Source organism: Melopsittacus undulatus, chromosome 4 (genome assembly GCF_012275295.1).
Source record: "Melopsittacus undulatus isolate bMelUnd1 chromosome 4, bMelUnd1.mat.Z, whole genome shotgun sequence".
In the NCBI taxonomy this organism is placed as follows: Eukaryota; Metazoa; Chordata; class Aves; order Psittaciformes; family Psittaculidae; genus Melopsittacus; species Melopsittacus undulatus.
The window spans coordinates 48,884,667-48,905,073 of record NC_047530.1 but is presented as its reverse complement, the minus strand read 5'-3'; the positions used below and the strand labels follow the sequence as shown (position 1 = coordinate 48,905,073).

Genomic DNA, 20,407 nt, shown 5'->3' with positions numbered 1-20,407 from the left:
CTGGCAGCAAATCCCATTAAGGCAGTGAGATACTTAAAGCCATCAGCAACTCCTTACAAGAATAAGGGGATGGATGCTGTTAATGTACATATGAAACTAGTTGCATCCAACTGAGAGCAAGGATCCTACTGAGATAAATATTAATAGAGTTTACAACGGCAGGGATAGGAATAAGCTCATTCATTAAAGGATTTTGTCTGTACTCAATAGACCAACACAGAATTTTAGCAGAGGAACCAGTGACAAAACTCAGAGTGAAACTCCCCATATATTTCCTTTCTGGGACAGGAGAACAGAATTCCTGGGTAGCCCATCATGCCTGACATTTCATAATAAGCACATAAAGCCCTGGCTGGCTTTTACATTTTCTAGATGAAAAAGGTGGAAGGTAGATGAACAGAGGCTAAAACTAGAGAACAATTTCCTCTGTGCATCTGTTACAGCTGTGCAGATCTGATCTGCAGCGGCCTTATTTATTTTGCTTGTCCTGGAAACTGTGACAACAGCATGGCAGCCTTGAGGTGCACCCACTCCTGGCAGAGGAGACAACCAGCCCTCTTCCAGTCATCAGGTCTGTCTGTGATCACAGGCTTGCTCTCTTAACAAGCCTCCCTGCTGCTCCAAGCATGACAGCCTGGTGCTGAGTCACGTTATGCGTTTAGCTTCAGAGCACATACTCTTGCACATACTACTCAGCAGGTCAGATCACCCAGAAGAGACACAACAAAGGTGGTACACAAAAACTCAAGCCTCAGAGCTGTCCACCAATGCTTGGCTCTGCTACCTGCTAAGGTGTCATGTGCTGAGAACTAATAAGTCTTCCCCCATTCTCTGTGCCAGATTTTTGGTTTTATGGTGATCATGGTCAGCAACACTGGCAAAAACTGAATTTTAGGAGCCTGTTTCAGGACACGGGCACTGGTGTTGGGCGACACCTGATGGGAAATCCTGCCTGCGCCCATAATATTGCACAGGATCACATACCTCATAGGTTTTAATGATTTTTGATGGATGAATTCCTCTAGGACTTGCCGAAACTGGGCAAATTATCTTAAAGCTCCAGACTATTTTGTAGGGAAAAGTGGTACAAGTATAACTATGATGAGACAAAGTTTTGGTGTTTTCTGTATTATTCTGCTCCTCTACATTAAGCTGACCAGCAGAAAGAAAACATAAACCAATTCGTTAACCTGTCATGTAATCACTGTTTATCAACCATTTTAAAAACATATCTCCAGCAGAGTAATTTAAACTGGAAAAAATGCAATGATGCATGGTTTCAGACTGCAACAGCAATGAAGTTTTAAGGCCCAGTCATCTGGATCAGCATCTCAGTCTGCAGTCACTCAAATCAATGGTTTGAATCTCACCCAAATGTAAAACAAATAAATGCCCTATTGAAAAAAAAAAAGAAAAAAAAGGATTTTTCCCTTACTTCCCTGCCTTGTCTTTGTGGCAGCATTACTTAAAATTATTCAGTCATATGAAATTAGAAGTCTATTTGGTCTAAAAAGCTAGAGATGGGATGCCTGACACTAAAGGCACATGCAGAGGATGCTCTTGACATCTTGCTTACATGCTAATGACATTCCAGTATGCCTCTATCCATAGGAAACAAGATAAATCCTTCCACGTAGCTAAGGAGCAAACAAAAATGTTAATATTGCAAGCCACTTTGTTAGCACTGTCTCCCATAGCAATGTAGGCAACAAGATCCTCAGATGCCTGTGAATGGGTGAGCTCCTGGGGGAGCATGAGCTCTGAAAACACTTGACCTTCCTGGGCTCTTCCTCAGGCCATGCACACTCCCCTTACAACCTGCTCCAGACATTGCTTCCTCCCAAGCCCTTGGCTTGTCCCTTACATGTTAAACATCCAGGGCTGCATAAGGTGCATTGTGGGCTGCTGCTAGATCAGGAGGATAAGAATGAGAAGGAATGCTCTGTCCCTCACCTCCTCCAGCCAGCTCCACAAACTGCAAGCACCACGTTCTGCTTGGTTCAGTGTCCCTGCCTGACTCACAGAGTAGAGCACAATGTGGATCAGGAAATACACTAGGACTTGCTCTGTTTTAGTGCATGAAGGCTGCAAAAATAACCATGTTTGTCTATAATAAGAGGTTTATTAGCTCTTCTGTTGATCAGCAGGTGCTCTTTGAAGAAAGCAGTTCTGGACCAGCTGTAGTCTTGATTGAGGCAAATCATGTCATTTGTTTGAACTGCTCTACTTGCACAGCTCTGCATTTAGCTTGTAGAAGAAGCTGAAAGAAGAGAGCATCAATCCTTCAAGACTGTGCTGTGTATGTAGATCCTACACATACTGCCACATAGGTATCTTCTATGACTGGGGACTTCTCTTCTGAGATGTTGGGGAAGTGGGTCTGTGTGGCAATGGCTGCAGAATGGCCCTGGCAGTCAGGGGCCAAGCAGTGTTCATCAGTCCAGGTCTCTCTGAGGCTTTTGTGGATGAGCAGACAGCTGGCTGGTAGTGGTTGATCTCTCCAGGAGGGCTCTCATCCACAATGGGCCTGAGAGAAAAGAGAGGAACACTGCGGTCAAACAGCACTCAAGGTCTGGATATCTGCATTCTCCCCACCAGCTCTGCTGTCTCTCACTCTGAAAACTCAACAGAAAGCTGCCAGGCTTGGGAGCAGCAGAAGACACACCAGCTTCCCACACAAGGCATGTACTCTCTGCCTCTACTGCTCTATAATGCCTATGTTAACTTCAAAAATCAAAGTGTCATTCACAGCTCCTCAGTTTTTTTGCTTCAAAGAAGCAACAAGATGCTAATCTTACAGTAAGCAGGTTCATAAATAACCATGTTTTGGTGCATGTAACACTTCTCTAATGCTTACTTTATTTTCCAAAGCTCATTCTAACATGAATCAATGTAAGTTTTAAGGGGAGGAAAAAATAAGAAGTGTGATGTCAGGAACTTGTGCTGGGGTTTAGCTAAGGAGAGTCTTGAATAACTGCCACTACTAGAACTCTGCAACAGACATAGGCATCGGTCCATGAGAATGGAGGAGTAAGAACACATGAAAATTCTGGGCTATTATTTAAGAAAATACAACATTTCCAATGCTCAAGCTATAAGGAACATGAGGAAATGTTTAGTTTAGCACTAGATGCACAAAAGTAAATGTCAGCACAAATAAAAGATGTGTTTTTTACAGAACAGACAGGTGACTCCAGATACAACACAGAAGTCTGCTTTTTCCTGTTGTGAAGTCCCTTCTGTTTTCCCCAGACACACTGCAGGCACTGCTGCTGGCAGTGTGCATACCTGATGCTTGTTGATCCAACAGCTGTTGGTATTGAAATAGGCCTTTGCCGGCCAGTGCTCCCAGCAGTCTGGTGCTGCCCTGGAGATCCAGAGGCAGCCAGCATGCTGTGCTGGCTCAGAAGAGCACATTTCTTGCCCAGAGGCTGGGCTGAAGTTTCTTGATGAGCCCTTGGCTGGCATTGCTGTATCCACTGCCTGTCCTCTTGGCTGGGTGTTTTTAGGCATCTTATCCTGTGGTTCCTTTTTTTCCAGGATCCTCCTGCGACACCTGTTACAGATGCAGGTGAAGGGGTTTTTGGAGGAGATGGAATTAGGCAGCGGCTTGGGTTGGAGGACACTGCACCTTCCTGAGCCTGTGATGAACCTGAAACAGGGAGGGAAGTACAGTGATTTACCAGTTCAACTTATTCCTAAATTACTGACTTGGTGAGAAAAATGTATTGGAGAATGCTGTGTGATGGAGATGGGTGGGCAGACATGTCCCTGGCCTTGTTGAATTGCTTCCTCTGAGAGCCAGGGGTTTGGGTTATTTGGCAGCCTCCCTGCTGGTGACATGCCCAGCACTGGAACTGCTCATGAGCAACGCACAGCTCAAGTGGAGCAAACCAGCTCACCCATCCCCTTGTTCTCACGCAGGATCATGCATGCATCAATCCTGGCTAGCATTTGCACTGGGTTGTTTTAAATACCTGAGGACCTCATCCAGTGATTGGAAATTCAAGGCACAGGAATAACTGTAGATGAGTAGATTCACTTTTTAATCAGAGGATTTTTTTTAATCAGAGGCAAAGATATAAGATAAAGATCTTGAGATTAGCCTTAAAATTATGGAAATGACCTGATTGATAGGGAAAATATTGTCCTACATACAGGGCTACTACCTGGCTGTTCATATGTTAGCCCATGTAATCTCAGGTGCAACATATAGAGAAGAAAAGTCTTGTTCCTGACTTATGAATGTAACATGCATGTATGCATACTTAAAATGATGCTATATGTGGCAGAGGTCTTATTACTCTTGTCTATTAAAAGAACTAACTGTACCTAAGTGACTAATGTGTGGGGTCCAGGGCAGGGACACAGTCTAAACAATGTGCCACCAAGCCCAGAGAGTTCAGCTTCACAGCTCCTAATTGATGGGCATGTATTTTACTGCTTAGGTAACAACTTAAAGCTGATACAAAATTTTCACTGAACAATTTCCATAATACTATACTTTAAAAATGTCTAAATTTCATAGGGGTTTTTATTTAAGTAAAGACATTCTGAAAGACTGGTATGCCTGACTCAAGAGCCCGAAATAACACTCAACAGCTTCCAAAGGGTGCAGATTATATGGATCTGTTGTTGCAACTACTTTTAAATAACAGTGGTTTTGCTCAAATGACTTCTCCTTTCCTGATCAGGACTGTTTTCAGCAACAAGTTCATCTGTGAGAAATTCACAGAAGCAACTGGGTAGAATACACTTCCAAAGTTAAGTGTTGAGGCATTTAAATGCCTCTCCAAACCCTGAGGCGGTCTCAAGTCACAGAAGTCAAGCATATTTTTAATTGCCCTGCTGAATAAAATCCATCAGTTGCTAAAGTTTTATCAGGTATTTGCTCTGCAAAACACATATGTGTATTAGTGACAACGGGCAAAGGCTACTGTGCTTGTGATTATTTGAACCTTGGTTATTATGGCCAGCTGCTTGTAATTTGGGATCTGGATCATCTGCACACCCCCCATCCCCTATGTAATACTAGATTTCAAACCACTCCAACAATCTTGTAACCAGATGCTAGCAGATTTGGTTACAAGATGGGCAGATTTATGCTCAAGCATTCACTTTGATTGTCCTATCAGGCATTGCCCTGCTGCACTGAGACACCTGGGGCATTGTTTACTCGATCTACAAAGATGATGAGGTCATAATAAATCATACTCAATTTATGGAAATCATATTAAATCTAAAAAAGATCTGATTAAACCTAAAGAGACCATGAGATCATAATCTAAGACCTCTGTGGTCACTGGACAATTGGCCATTCCTTTAGATTTTTCCAAACCGTTTCTGTTCTTATTAAAGAGATATTGCTTATATTACTGTTAGTACACAGAGGCTTTGAATGGTTTAATGATAGTTCTGGTTTTTCAAAACATTTGTTTTTCTAAATTTTAATAGCTCAATTTTGCCCTTGAAAGAAACATAAAGCAAAAACTCACATGCCAGTATTTACTGAGACCCCCCAAAAAGTTATCATTAACAATAGTAGCAAAGTTGTACTTTTGTACTCTACTTAATATGTATTTGGAATAACCACTGTTAATGTTTTGAATACTCTTAAATATAATATTCAATAAGTGGTGAAGAGCAGGAATTCTGCTTTTATTTATGTAAATGCAGTTCTGGAGAGGCCTTTGACTTTGTTTTCAATGAGTAGAAGAACACATTTCATTTTTAAACTGATTATTGAATGCATCCCTTTGGTTGCATATCTTTCCAGAATTCCCAGTTGCCCAATTAAACCTTAATCATTAGCTCAGTGTTGTGGTTTAAACAAAGACTGCACAGCTCATGCACTCACTCCCCCCCTTACCCCCCCCAACTCCAGTTAGGAAGGAGAATCCAAAGAATGTAGCCCCCATGGGTTGAGATAAGAACAGTTTAATAACTAAGGTATAGCACAGATCACTACTGCTACTACTACCACAAATAATAATGATAAAGCCAATAACAAGTGAAGAGAATACAACACCTCACCAACCAGCCAACAGATAACTCATCCCACCCTGCCCAACCGAGCACCAACCGATACCTCCTTCAACCCCCCAGAGCACTAACCCTTCCAGGTAACTCCCGGTTACATCCTGGGCATGACGTGCTATGGTATGGAATACTTCTTTGGCTAGCCTGGGTCAGGTGTCCTGTCTGCTTCCTCCTGGCCTCCCCTCCTCCCTGGCAGAGCATGAGCTCAGAAAGTCCTTGGCCAGAGTAAACATTTGAGCAGTAACTCAAAACATCGGTGCTATCAGCACCGTTCCCAGCCCGAAAGTCAAAACACAGCACTGCACCAGCTACCAAGAAGGAGAAAACATGACTGCTACTGCTGAACCCAGGACACTCAGCCAATACTTCCACCAGTGACAGCTGGGTTAAAATATAGCTTAGGTAGAACACCAGTGTTTTAGACTTACTTGTCACTGCCATAAATTGACGATACAAGGTAGAAGACAGAGGCATGTCCTTCCTCTAGACTTGATGCTAAGCTGGTTTAAGATCAGCTTTGCTCCTCTTAATTCTACAGATCCATGTTGATGAATCAACTGATGGTGAACACAGCTAGCCACCATGTCCTGCTTAAAAACTAGAATGGATTTCATAGGGTCTGGCTCTCCAGTGATATTTCCAGATTGCTGCTCTAGAGCACAGAAGCCAGATCTCTTAAAACACTGCAGTCACTAATACACCAGTCTACAAATCGTTAGTTGCAAGTATCACTACCCAATGCTGATCCTTCCCTAGAGGTTTAGGTTCAGTACCTGAGGAAGACTGGGAGAGACAGGAGTGGCAAGAAGAATCAAGTGAAATCCTTTCAATGAGGTCCGTATCAGAGGTCTCACTCAATGCACCTTCATAACTGTCAGTCAGGCTGGAGTCTTCACCCTCTTCCTTATCACTGAGAGTTACCTTCAGTGCTTGGGTGACTTTTTCTTGCTGTCCTCTATGCAGGCACCTGGACAATATCGAATATCACACCTTTAGGTAGGCTTTGAGTTGTAAATATGCAGCCAGCCATGTGCAGCTTGGCATGGCCACATAGGCAAACACCCAGAAAATGGATTTAGTCAGTCACTGTGATTTCCCACTTTCCCAGAAAAATGGAAAATAGTTCTAAATCGATCAGCCATCTAAGCTTCCTGTGTCTGATTATCTGAAAATGTCCTGAAGTTAACAAGTGAGATGGGACAGATTTTAAATACTACACAAAGAAGTAAGCTCAGAGATATGAAGCTGTTTTTCCTTCCAGAACAGCCATTAATTGTCTATGAGGTGGGGGAATCTCAGCTGGGTGTTATTTTCCTGTCAGCCTTTCATTTGGTTAGGCCAATGCAATGTTTGCAGAAAACCTCATCTACTTTCACTTCTTTTAGTGTCTGAAGGTAGACACTGTCAGGGCCCAATGTTTCATTGTTGTGAAAAGTCATTTCCTTGCTCTCACTAAGCAAGTGAGCGCACCCTGACTATGCAGGTCTTCAGCCTGCTCTCGACAGAGGTCAGAGGTTTCTTCTCCCTTGCCCACCCTGCAGACGCTCCAGTGAGGAGGACTGATGGATGGATTGGCACCGCAGGGACAGGAAGGCAGGAGGCCCAGACTATCCCTCCAAACCGCCACCAGGTGGCCAAGGAGCTTATTTTATTACAGCAGAAAATGAATGCCCGCTTTATTGCACAAGATTTCCCCTGCAGCCTCACCTCTTTTGCTGCTCTCTCTTGGCGCTCAGTTCGGAGAGCACATCTTCCTGGTGCAGACTTCCTCCTCCTGCAGAGCTGTAAAGGTTTTCTGTCCTCAGACCACAGAGTTCCAAAGGGCTCGCTGCAGGTGGCTGGAAAATGACAGAAATTATTTTTATAACCTCAGGCGCTCTCTCCAGCTCTGCTTCTAGATTGTGGATTTTAGAAGGCATCAAAGTCTGCTATTACTCCTGAATCTTCAGATCATACCTCGCTATTTTCTTGCTCCCAGTTTTAAGAAGCCCCACACCCCAGTCATGTGCACCGTTACAGTTTGTGGAACCCATGGTGGCAGTAAGACAGATGTTGACTTGTATCTCACTGGTGTATAAGCCTGTAGTATCTATGACAATAAACATATTAAGACCAGTACCACAGAAACTGCATCATTCAGCATGTGACTGTGGTCCCCTTTCACATCCTCGTTTATAACACAGTAATTCACTCAAATCATAGAATGGTTTGGGTTAAAGATCATCTATTTCCAGTGTTCAGATTTGTTTCAGAAAAGCTCCCAGTGCTTGTGCAGTGGCAGTGGAGAGACAAGGGAGGGAAACTTTTTTTCCAGTGGTTCTTCAACATCTGTTTTCAGCATCAAGTGAGGCTGCTGATAATGCAGTGATGCAGGTGTCCTGTGCATGCTGTCCCTCTGCTTTAGTACAGCCTGTTTAAAAACATGCATGTGTGCATTTGTGCCACGTTGAACATCATGGCCCACAGAAGCTAACCGTGATGACCCATACTGCACCCTTTACACACAGGGGCATCCTCTCACTATGTTACTGCTGAAATGAGCAGGCTGACCCACAGGGCTGAGGTACCACCCCACTGCCAAGAGGAACAACCTTTGTTTAATCAGTAGGAATGACTTTGCAGCAATTTGGCTATTTACACCAACATCAAAAAAACACTGCTGAAAAAAAATCTTTTGCTTAATAGCTGCTGTAGAAATCCTGTCAAATTTTGCAGTCCTGCCTTGTGCTCTGCTCAGCCAGGACAACACAAAATGCACCACCATCAGCTGATACCTTATTTTCGTGTGCTCCTTTAAGGCTGATGGTTAATTGTTGCTAGCACATGGGAGCATTTGTAACTTTAGGGCAAGAGACTTTGTCCTCCTCAAGGTCAATTGCATCTCGGGGGGCTTTTGTGCTGCAGAAGAGAGTAAGCTTCCACAAGCCACAGTGAGAGTTCAGTTTATCCCAGGATCCTGGGGATTACCAGGCAGGAATCATAGAATCATAGAATAGTTAGGGTTGGAAAGGACCTTAAGATCATCTAGTTCTAACCCCCCTGCCATGGGCATATGACATACAGAAGAAAAACATACACCTAGCTTTTGCCTCCTTGCACAAGGAGCCTCGGTGTGGTTCCCACACGTAACTTGACTGAGTCCTAAGAAAAAAAGGAAAAAGAGAACGTTTTATTCCAGCATGTAACAAATGGTGCTGTTTTTGAAATCAGTCAGTATCATTTCCACAGACAGAAAGATGTAATATTTCATGGTGTAGGTTCACAGTGTGAGCTGGCATGGCCTGACACCACTGCTAAGAGGCATTTCTCTGTTTCTACCAGAATCTGTTTCCTTCTGCTTCTGCCCTGCCTCCTCCACTGCGCTGCTGCAAACATCTGTGTGGCCACACGGTGTGTCAGATCAGGGAACAGATCCACATCAAAACCAAATTTGTTTTTCTTTTTTGTGGGGGGTGTGTGTTTGTTTTGCTGGACCATTTTTCAGCTGGATCTTGATCAGAATCAGGTTCCCCATGTGGCTATGCAGATGTTCCTGCCAAAAAAGGTACAAGGCAGCAAAGGGGCAGGAAGAAGCAGTGAGCGTTGGGTGAAACTGTCTCTGTCAGCAGTGCCAGCTACCTGAAAGTGCATGTAGAATTATCATAGAATAGTAGAATGGTTTGGGTTGGAAGGGACCTTAAAGATTATCTTGTTCCAACATCACTGCCATGGGCAGGGACACCTTTCACTAGACCAGGTTGCTCAAAGTCACATCCAACCTTGTCTTGAACACTGCCAGGAATGGGGTGTTCAAAGCTTTTCTGGGTAACCTGTGCCAGCGTCTCACCACTCTCACAGAAAGAACTTCCTTCTCTCTAGTTTAAATCTATCCTCTTTCAGTTTAAAACCATTCCCCCTTGTCCTATCCCTACAGACCCACATCAGAAATCCCCCTCCAAATTTCTTGTTGGCTCCTTTAGGCACTGGAAGGTTGCTATGTCTCCCTGGAGCCTTCTCTTCTTCAAGCAGAACAACCACAGCGCTATCAGTCTGTCTTCAACAGGAGAGGTGCTCCAGCACTTGGAACATCTTCATGACCTCCTCTGGATTCACTCCCACAGGTCCAAATCCTGCTTGTTTTGGGGGCTCCAAAGCTGAACACAGTACTGCAGGTTGGGTCTCATGAGAGCAGAGTAGAGGGGCAGAATCACCTCTCTTGACCTGCTGGTCACACTTCTTCTGACCCAGTCCAGCATACAGTTGACTTTCTGAGCTGATGGATCATAATCAGTCTCTCATTAACCAACACCTCCAGGTGCTTCTCCTCAGGGCTGCTCTCAGTCCAGTCTCCACCCAGTTTGTGGGATTTCCCTGACTCACGTACAGGACCTTGCATTTGGCCTTATTGAACTTCACGAGGTTTGCATGGGTCTGCCTCTCAAGCCTGTCAAGGTGCCTCTGGATGGTCTCATTCCCCAGCAAGCTGCATTCAGTTTCCATGTTCTTTTCCAAATGAGCACTCAGTTGACACTACATCACTTCACCTAGCTCATCATCCTGAGTCTTTCTACAGCAAAGAACTGAGCTGAGACTGGCATCTGAGAGAAGCAGCCCACAATGCTGGGAAAGCAAACACCATCTTTCTATCTAATCTGCACTCCATGGGCCAGTGGAGTTGCACCATCAATATATTTTCAGGAGCCAGGAAAGGACATTTTGGCAAGTGCCAAATATTGTACCAGAAGTGAGCTCCCTTTCCATCCAGCTGTCTCCAGGAGCTGCTAACTTGGCAGAACTTCTGTGTAGCCAGGGCACAAAGAGAGCTGGTACATCTGTGTTTTGGGTGAGCCTGTAGATCAGGTATGTGAAGAAACTGGCCCCTTTTGCTGAGGAACCCACTCCTGGAAACCCAAAAGAAAGTGCTCATTGACAGCAGTGATGATGATGCTGCAATATGAGACTGCAGTACCTGCTGTTGGAGCACATGATCCCACAGGGAGTGAATGTGCATCACCATGCCTTTCTAGAGTACTGCTTTGGACCACATATCCCGTGACTGAACGAGATGTGCCAGATGTGACTTAAATGAGCTCCAGCTAGGCTTATGTGCAACTTGAAGGACTGAGCAGAACAGCTTTGGACAAGGTATGAAGGGCAGTTTCAGTGAGGGAGCACCACTGCAGTTCAGGGCTGTTAAGAGGGACAGCAGCACATAATAGATGGGAGTGTGGGACTGAGGAGGGGGAAGCCCAGATGATATGCACCTCCTTCTGCAGGGGGAAATAAAGGAAATCCCATGCTAAAACAGGTAAGTCCCACGGAAGAAAACATGTGCTGAACCTGATTAGCAGCACCATAGGTAGGTGGTATTCAAAGCACTCAGGCTTTCATCAGCAATAATAATCAGAAGGAGGTGGAGGTGTGGGAAAGAACAGGATTAAAAAACATACATTACCATGTATCAAATCACTGCAGTCGTCTTCTGTGAACAGCTCATCAGAAACAGTGGGATCTGGAAGAGGACAGCCACCATACAAGAGGCAGGCACTGCTAGATTGCCCTGCATGAGCAGATGACTGTGCAGTGCCAGGTCTGGAAGTTGTCGGGGGTCTTGGGTTCCATCTAGGCTGCCTTGCTACTGCCCCATGACATGGATCTAAGAGAGAGACTTTGCTAGAGTAAGCACAGTCATTCATGGCTTCAAACCACACCATCACCGTACACTGCCAATATGGGGACTGCTGCTGCACACCTGGAGCTGTAGGAGATGGTAAAACATGTCATTGCAGATACAAGAAACATGCTGGAGTGGGTCAAACCCAGAGACAGAAGGCTTCCTGGTGCTGCATGCAGTCCCCCATAGCTGTCCTCTGCAGACAGTAGAACCCGGGGGTCCCCAATTAAGCTAAAGTCCCTTCCCACCCTCCTCCTGTTTCTGAACACCAGAGACCGACTGCTGGCTGAATACGGGGTCAGGAACTGTTCTGTGCTCACCACCCACCTCCAATTGCCCTGCAGGTGAGCCTGGACATATCCAGGATTCTGCTACTTCTTCTGTCTGCATATCCAGGGTAAGAGCATGCTACCTCTCATTTGCTGCCCATCTGCCTGTGGGGGAACCACTGTGGGTTTGCTACTGGTCCAAGCCTCCAGTCTTAAAATATATTGCTTAAATGCCCATGTGTAATGCAGATGGTGACGCTGCTACCAGAGCTATTAAACAATCAGGGCAAACTACATATCAGGAGCTATGGAAATTTGAGAATGGCAGTGACAGATTTTTCCAGTATTGCATCAGAGACAGATACTTCTCTACCATAGAAAGAAAGGTGAAAACTGAGGTTTTGTAATGCTACAGGGAAGGCTGGATAATACAGAAGCTAACTAAGGTAGATAGAGCCCTGTCTTCTTGCTTGCCCAACCACCGGCTGCCCTAGGAGCACATCACAGCTGTAAGAGCAACATGTGCAACCAACAACCCATAGGAGAATGAATTTCATTACAAAGCATGCCATTCATCTAGGCACTGAAAAGTGTTGAGCGTCTACCAGCTTAACAGTGGAGGAATCAGCTCTGTAATAATATGGCCATTTCCTTACGGGTGGAATGTTAGGGACCTGTAAAATATCTGGGCCATAATTGTTAATACAAACTCATGAAATACACAGTGTGTTAAAAGCACCTGAGTCAACATTGCTCTAGGAAAGAAACAAATATGAGGATGTTCGAACCTGACCATATCAGCTCATCAATTTAGAGCTGAAGGCAAGAATATGAGTCTGGCTGCACTAGGAAATAATATGAACTTGCAATTTTGTGCCCTGTCCTTACTGGCACAGCTGGCAGCTTACTTTATTTAACCAGTTTTCTGAACCATAGCTGATATTTGCCAAAGCAGGATCATTGAGGGATCAGATTTTAATGGGTTATTTTTCCTACAATAACTTCTATTACAACTATTGATTTGTACCCATAGGGATTAAATAAATGACAAATATATGTACTTATTCCAAAACAAATTAAATATTTAATGGAATACACTTGGCAGGCAAACCACAGTGGGGGTATGGGGAGAGGACTGGGAAGCCAAGTGCATTGCCCACACTAATGGGGAGCAACAGGAGCAGTTTTAGGAAATACTTGGTAATATTTAGTGGCACGCAGTAAAATGAATGTAGGGTGATTGATACATAAAAGCATGGACATCTGAACTATAACCAAGGCTACAGGCAAAGGGACAACAGGTTTTTATTTCAAACCATTTGTTCCCTACTAATGAATGTAACGGACTTAATCACAGAGGCAAGGAAAATGGAACAGATCTCCATGCAATCTCAGTTGCTAGGATGTTGCTACCATTGCGGGGTGGTGACCAAATTGCCTTTCCTATTATTAAATTGGAGAAGGAAATCCTGCTACATCCACCCAGTGTAGGATTGACTGCTGCTATGGAAAGGGCTATGAAGAGCTGCTGTTGAAACATTCCTTTCCAAGCTTTGCTTTTTCCAATCATGCACAATTAATGCTAAGCACAGACTCCCAGCTACTACTGGATTTGCTTGATGCGCTAGAAGTCATCTGCATTTTTCTGATCTTGATGCCCAGCTTCGGACAGCTTTCATTTAAGTCTGCACAGTGCTGAATTCTAGCTTCCTCACTTCCCAAGTCACAACAACATCCTTTGTCCCTTCACTATAATTAAACGTTGGCTTTGAAGAGGCCAGCTTGCTCTTCGTCTTTCTTTTTCATACATCATAACCTGAAAAATGAACCTGGACAGGAAACCTGACATACCTAACCATGAAAAGCCGCCAGCTAAACCACCTTCCTTGATGGATTCCTTGATGATTAGCCAGTCCTCATGCATCTTATTGGAAAGAAGGAGAGCAGTGTGGCTTGCTGGTATTTCGTCCAAATACTCCAAGTGGGGAATGAGTTTTTTTACTTCAGCTCTGTAATTATAATCTGCTTCCTGGTGAAATTGAGAAAGTGGTCACTTGAACAGTTGATTTAACAGACTGTGGACTTCCACCAGCAGCACAGCAGTGTTCAGTTTGTATGACTGCCTTATAATTTGAAAAGCCTTCTATGAGGCAAACCTATTAATTCAACAGAAATAAAGAGTCAAGACTTTAATTTCACTGAGCTTTCTGCTTGCATAATTATTTTTTTATTAAAAAATGTATTGGGGACATGCCCTGAGCAGTGCAAACACATGACACCTGCCCAAAGGTTCCTTTGCTGTTTACCCACTGGTGATCGTGGCATTTGTCTCTGTTTTACTATATATAATGTACGGAAGTGTACAAAGCCACTAATGCCCATGGAAAGCCTGCGCACCCTCAGCATTCAGCCAGCCTCTCTCACTGGTTTTGTGATTCTCTGGTTGCTGCATCAATACTCAGGTGATAGGAAGACTTGAAAACATGTGATGAATGTTGCTACACCTGCTCATGGAAAAAGGGCATTTTCATGGATTGTGTTTTTAGGCACACTCATAAACTAGGTTCAGCGAGTGAACTGCACTGGTTTTCTGGGCAGTCTTCAGGGGCTTGTGTGTGATTTTATACACTGTTAGATGTGATGGCTTACTTCACACTACATTTGCTTCTGCAAGAAGTCACATACCAACAGCAGGTATACAGAAGGCTAAAATGGACTGCACTTGGGTTTCTTTTCTCTGTGCTGGATAAAGAATGCCATTGCTTCCAAAGCACATGGACTCAGTGTGACAGCCATGGGGGAAAGCACAGGTGTAGCCCCTTCTGCATGTGTGTGGGAAGCTGACATGATATGATATGATTCGTGAGCACATGCCAATGCTTTGGGACCCCTGAGCAGCGAGGCAATCCAGAACAGTTACAACTGTGCTCAGAGCACACTGCAAATTGGGCTGTTTTGGTGGGTTCAGGTGGTATAGACACCTTCACGTGGCACCTTTGTCTTTGGGAAAAGTTAGCAATACAGCAGGGGTGACTGGGTCATGCTGCTTTGCAATGGGAATATTTCTGGTTAAAATAGTCTCAGATTACAAAAAACAGTAAACAATGATGACTGATACTGAAAAAAAATATAAACCAAGAGCACACTGCTAGTGGCAGAATATGAATGGACAGCTCCCTGCAAATCAATTGCTTCATCCAGATAAATGTTATGCTTTTCAAGACATTGCATGCAATATTAGAAAACTTCACAAAGCCAAGTCCTCATTCAGTACACAGCTGTCACAAACAGAAATCTTTCTGTGGGACCTGCCTGGCTGTATGCTCCCTCCTTCTGCACAGTGCAGCACTGAGGCTGGCAGGGGAACTCACCAAATAGAGGGTGTGCTTTTTGTTGTTGAGAGGCAAACACTGGAGCTCTCTAACTAAGCCTTTAATCTTAATTTAGAAAATGAGTCAACCACTCGCCATGCTGCCCTGTACCACATGTACTCTGAACAGTGTCTGGGCTACAGCCAGTTTCCAGCCATGTCCTATTGGAGAGGAGCATCACATTACACTCATGTTACATTAGTGCAGCAGAGGCTGCAGGATTTATCATCAGGTTGGTGCTCTTGGTTTAGATAACAGGGAAAGATGAGCTCATCTGAAAATCAAATTACAGAGAGCAAACAGGCTGTCTGAAAAAAAAAAAAGAGCAGTAAATTTAGCTAGAGCATTCTGTAGATTGAAAGTAAATAAATAGAAGAGCTTTTTACAGGGCTGTAGCAAGGGCCAGATTGCAAGAAGGAGCTTGAGGAATTAGAGCTGGCCATCTAAGGCACACCAAAATAAGCCCACATCTATTCTTTTATATATTTCAAGTTCTCTACCCTGAAAAGATACAAACTTCAGTTGGAACCAAGAAAGCAGCAAAGTCCACAGAGAAGCTCTCAGCAGCTGAGGGAAAGGCCACTTTCCTAACCTCCCTGGGGCTCAGGAGCTTCCCAGCATGGAGGCTGGGTCAGAGACCACAGTGAACTCACAGTCTGTCTCTGTTACAGTTCTGTGTAAAACACACCATTCCTCAACAAATTCTGGCTGGCATTTGAATGCAACTAATAGCCCAGGAGTAGAGACAGCCATTCAGTGAGGAGAAAAGTAGTAGTGCAGACCACTGTATACCACTCCTCTTTGAACTTCTGTTACATGACAACATGCAGTGACATCCCAAGGACTCATTTCCTCAGGTAAACAAACCAAGGGCAATGTGACATTTCTCCATTACAAGTACATGTAAGGACTGAAGACACCAAGTGAAAACTACATCCTCCAAAATCACCACTTTTATTGAGCAGGAATGATGAGAGAATAGAAAGACTTTCTATGCTGTTACGATATACTGCACCATTTTCATGCTAGGAAGCTATGATAAGGAAGTGTCAGAAGCTGTATTTGGCTCCATGAAAGCCAAAAAATTAAGCATACTTTGTCCATCAGAAGCAGGCAGTGCTTCCTTACTGTAGGAATATGTGCGTTCCTCTCATGATTGCATCTTCTGGTTACAAATAGTTACAAGTGTAGTCTCCGAAGTATACTTCTACCAGTTCAAAACAGAAAGGCAAGAGTACAATATTTTCTTTTGGATTCCAGAGAGGAATATTATCTTAGCTAAAGCACTGCCTTCTGTGGCTCAATTTACTGAGGGATATGATCAAGCCAACAATTAAATCTGAAAAATGTTAATAACTCGTGTACCTGAGAAGTGAGGATATTTAAAATACATGCATGTCTGCTACATGATTGACTGTTAGTGACAGCCCCTCGGTTTTCAAGTCTAAATCCAGGACAAATATCAAACCCAACCTTTTAGGAAAATTAGCAGCATGGGCATAATCACTTTGAAATGCACAGCAAAGCTATGGCACATGGCACAGTGGAGTCACAGCACCAAGACCTGCTCTGCTTTCTAACCCCTGCATTATCAGCTCTTCATGGGGATTGCATCATCCAAAGTGAGTGCTGTCTATTACATACCTATGTGTATGTGCATAGGCCTGTGACCTTCCAAAAGACCTGGATGACAATAAATTGTGCACTGGCCATAAACTGCCATCTGATGATATGCGTTAGACATTATGTGACCAAAATGAGGAACAGCCTACCTAATTCAACCAAGTTTTTCAAACTCTGCTTTTCTTCCAAGTACCTTTTTAGTATGTGCCAAGATGCCTGTTTTTATATCTCAACAGATCATTCATCACTGTGGTTTCATCTTTGTGACACAGAGGATTTCATGTCCTCAACAACCTCCACAGAATCTCCACAGAAAACATTTCATCATTTCAGTACATAGGAGGTGAACTACTGTAATTTTTGGTAATTTGATTTTAATCTTTCAGGGAAAAGGACAAGTAGCAGTTCCCACAATACTGCTTTTCCTAGTTATCTCAAGCTTTGTTTGTCTGAGGGTTCAGCTTTTGAGTGTGGTGGTCCTGGAGCACTTGCTGTTGGACCAGAAAGCCTCCTAAAGGAAATGTAAAAGCCCAAAGACAGACATGTAATTGAGACACTGCAACTGGCACATTTTGTAAGAAAAATATTGGCTACCTTCTAACCTGCTGCAAGATCCCTACAAGCTAGAAAGATCCAAATAGCTGTGGTCCATGCTGTCCTTGGTTTTCCTTTAACATGCCTGCTTGCAATGCAAGCTGGGAGTAGACAGAACAGCTGTATGGATTAGTAAAAGCTCATTTCTAGTTTAGTCCCATTCTCATAGGTAAGATGAAACACATTGCTAGGAAACAGGCCTGAGTCTTCGCTAGCACTCTTTGTATTTCATTTGTGCTTGTCTTGTAGACAGTACCCACGAGAAGACAATATCAACAGAAATGAAAAATGGGGAATACATCCCATATCATTACTCAGAAGGATACAATAAGAAGATGAAGAAACATTTCTCATTTCCAACTCAAAACTAAAAATACATTGCCAAAAATTAACACAATATACGCAAACTGAGTTCCTCACCTCTGCAGATTCTGCATTTGGCTTCAGACAGATAGGGTTGCCCTCCACTGTCAGGTGGCGCAACTTGCAACAAAGTCCCAGGTAGTGCATCTGGTTGATGTCCTCAATATTGTTCCCTTCCAGGTCCAAAACTTCAAGGTGGTCCAGCCAGGGCAGCTGGCTCAGGTCAGAGATATTGTTATAAGCTATGTAGAGTTCCTCAGCAGAAGCAGACAAAATAAATATGTAAACCACAGGCTTGCACAAGCAACACTCAAGCTTTGCAAAATGTTTTCTAATATTTGAAATACTACATGACAGCATGAAACTAGCACACAGGTGAACAAGTGTGGCTGTTGCCACCTTAAATAGTTAGGGCTAATATGGCAATAAGCACTGTGCTGCATTAGGCATCTTCAGGATCAGACCTGAATATTGTACCTCATTAAGAAAGAGAAATACTGTGGCATCTTTTGAACTAACACATGCAATTCAAGGCATCTAACTAAAGTCCTTTAGAAAAACAAAGAGTCAGAAAAGAAAAAAGACTACAAGTAAAAAGTATCAACTGAAGAGATAGTTTTGAGATTGTCATTTGGCAGGACACATCTATACTTACTCTTAGAGAACTGCATGAAGAGATCCCATCTAAATCTGAGAGCCCACAGTGAGCCATCCGCAAGATGTAGAGATGGGACAATGTGGTTCCAAGATCCCTTATGAAAGAAACAATCCAAACTCAATTTGAATGGATCTCAAAACTTGCTTCTTTTTCGTAAGAACAGACCATTGCTATTTCCTTCAAATTTCACATTGTTTACAATAAATGTCATTAAAAATGTTCACCTTCAAAGGTGGAGAAAAAAATTATACCCCTCTCTACCTGTCTCTCAGACACTTTTGTTCTTTTATGACAATATGTTGCTCCAGTTCAGGTGGATTAAGATTCTTCCAAGACCTACATCATGGTAATTCTGTCATAAATCGCAGGTAATTGCTAAGAATTAAGTGAAGTTTGTTTATGCTGGCATCATTTGCTCTACACACATAACCCAAATTAACATATCTCAGATGACTGCAAAGTAACCTCACTCTATCTTCTTATGGAGTTACCTTTCTTCCAATTTTGCAGTTGAAAGGAATAGCACTCTTGCCAAATAACATTTTTTGAATCAGCAGAAAATTATAATCCTTTCCATCATATTTGTCTACCCTTTAGGTCTAGAAAAATATTAAGGGATCATTTATATGGATTCCGACCTTTCAGGTCCTAACCCAGAAAACCACGTACTGACCTGCTTAAGTCCATCACCACGGTGTGCAACAAAAGGTAATGCAAAATGCAAAAATGGTGGCAACTCAAACTGAGGCTGAACCACCTTCTGTTTGGCAACATTAACTTGCATAAAGCCATTACTCAGTCACGCCAAAAATACAACACTTTATGAAACAACAAACCAATCAGAAACTCAGAATTCTTTCCTGGAGCCATGATGTCAGGCTACCTGCATAATAAACAGCTAATCAGTGGGGAACTGTATATGAGGACAGTTTATCAGAGGAGGTAGAGAGGAGTTCACAGAATCACAGCAATGGCTAAGGTTGGAAGGGACCCCTGGAAGTAATCTTGTCCAGTCCTGCTCAGGCAGGGTCAGTTGCCCAGGACCACATTCAAACAGCTAAAGAGTTCTTAAATAGAGATTCTTGGACTTAAAAATGGTGGATTAGCTATTTTTTAATAATATCAATCTTTATAATATATGTTAAATAAATAAATAATAATAACAATGAAATAACACTTTAATGCACTGTCTAGGCAAAATTGCAGAAGAGAAAATAATATGGCCATGGGGTTCCTTCTAATCTTAGAATTCAATTCCTTTACTCATGTCTTCTCTCTATGGATCATGGGGGAAAAGAGCAACTTTGCATTGCCCTCGGAGAACCTCTTGCAGCTTTGATGCAGCCTTGCAGAAAATAACGCTACAAATGGCCTGTTTCAGGGACACTGCACAGCCAGCCAGGCCAAGAGGTCAGGAACAGTACGTTTACAAGTGGGGCTATATTCCTGCCTGGCTTTTTTTTTTGTTGTTACTCCACTATCTGAACACTTTGGAAGGGTCATGTCAGGAGCAAGGGGACTGCATAAAGCTGAATAAAAGGTGGATGCATGGAAAAACATGCTTAGATGCCTCTCTTCTGTGATTTCCCCAATACAGGAATGAACAGGAGTTTCTAGTGTGAAACTGGGGATTTTCACACCTCTGCCTTCTGGGTTTGTCCATGGACATCATTCAGACCTATCTCACTTCATGCATCCACTGCAGGAGCTCCATGCTTTGGGTGCCTCTGGTCATCTCTTCTTTGGATGCTGCAGACTTAAGTAAGTCCATGATGGATACACCATACAGTGTGTTTGCATAACATTTTATAGCCTTTGAAGTACAAACAGTGCAGTT

At 43.3% G+C, this 20,407-nt stretch overlaps 1 protein-coding gene across 2 annotated transcripts in view; it reads right to left on the bottom strand.

The window, feature by feature from the left end:
* Positions 1 to 134: 134 nt before the first annotated feature.
* Positions 135 to 20,407, bottom strand: part of LRRC56 (leucine rich repeat containing 56) — a 66,865-nt gene continuing 46,592 nt past the window's right edge. For both annotated transcript variants that reach the window (XM_034062630.1, XM_013129107.3), the window contains exons 5-13: positions 18,568 to 18,664; positions 17,970 to 18,167; positions 13,813 to 13,990; positions 11,474 to 11,674; positions 9,116 to 9,180; positions 7,747 to 7,877; positions 6,813 to 7,006; positions 3,289 to 3,652; positions 135 to 2,527 (exon numbers count right to left, since the gene is read on the bottom strand). In XM_034062630.1, coding sequence (XP_033918521.1) covers positions 2,338 to 2,527; positions 3,289 to 3,652; positions 6,813 to 7,006; positions 7,747 to 7,877; positions 9,116 to 9,180; positions 11,474 to 11,674; positions 13,813 to 13,990; positions 17,970 to 18,167; positions 18,568 to 18,664 — 1,618 coding nt within the window. In that variant the 3' untranslated portion in view covers positions 135 to 2,337. The remainder of the gene's footprint in view (positions 2,528 to 3,288; positions 3,653 to 6,812; positions 7,007 to 7,746; positions 7,878 to 9,115; positions 9,181 to 11,473; positions 11,675 to 13,812; positions 13,991 to 17,969; positions 18,168 to 18,567; positions 18,665 to 20,407) is intronic.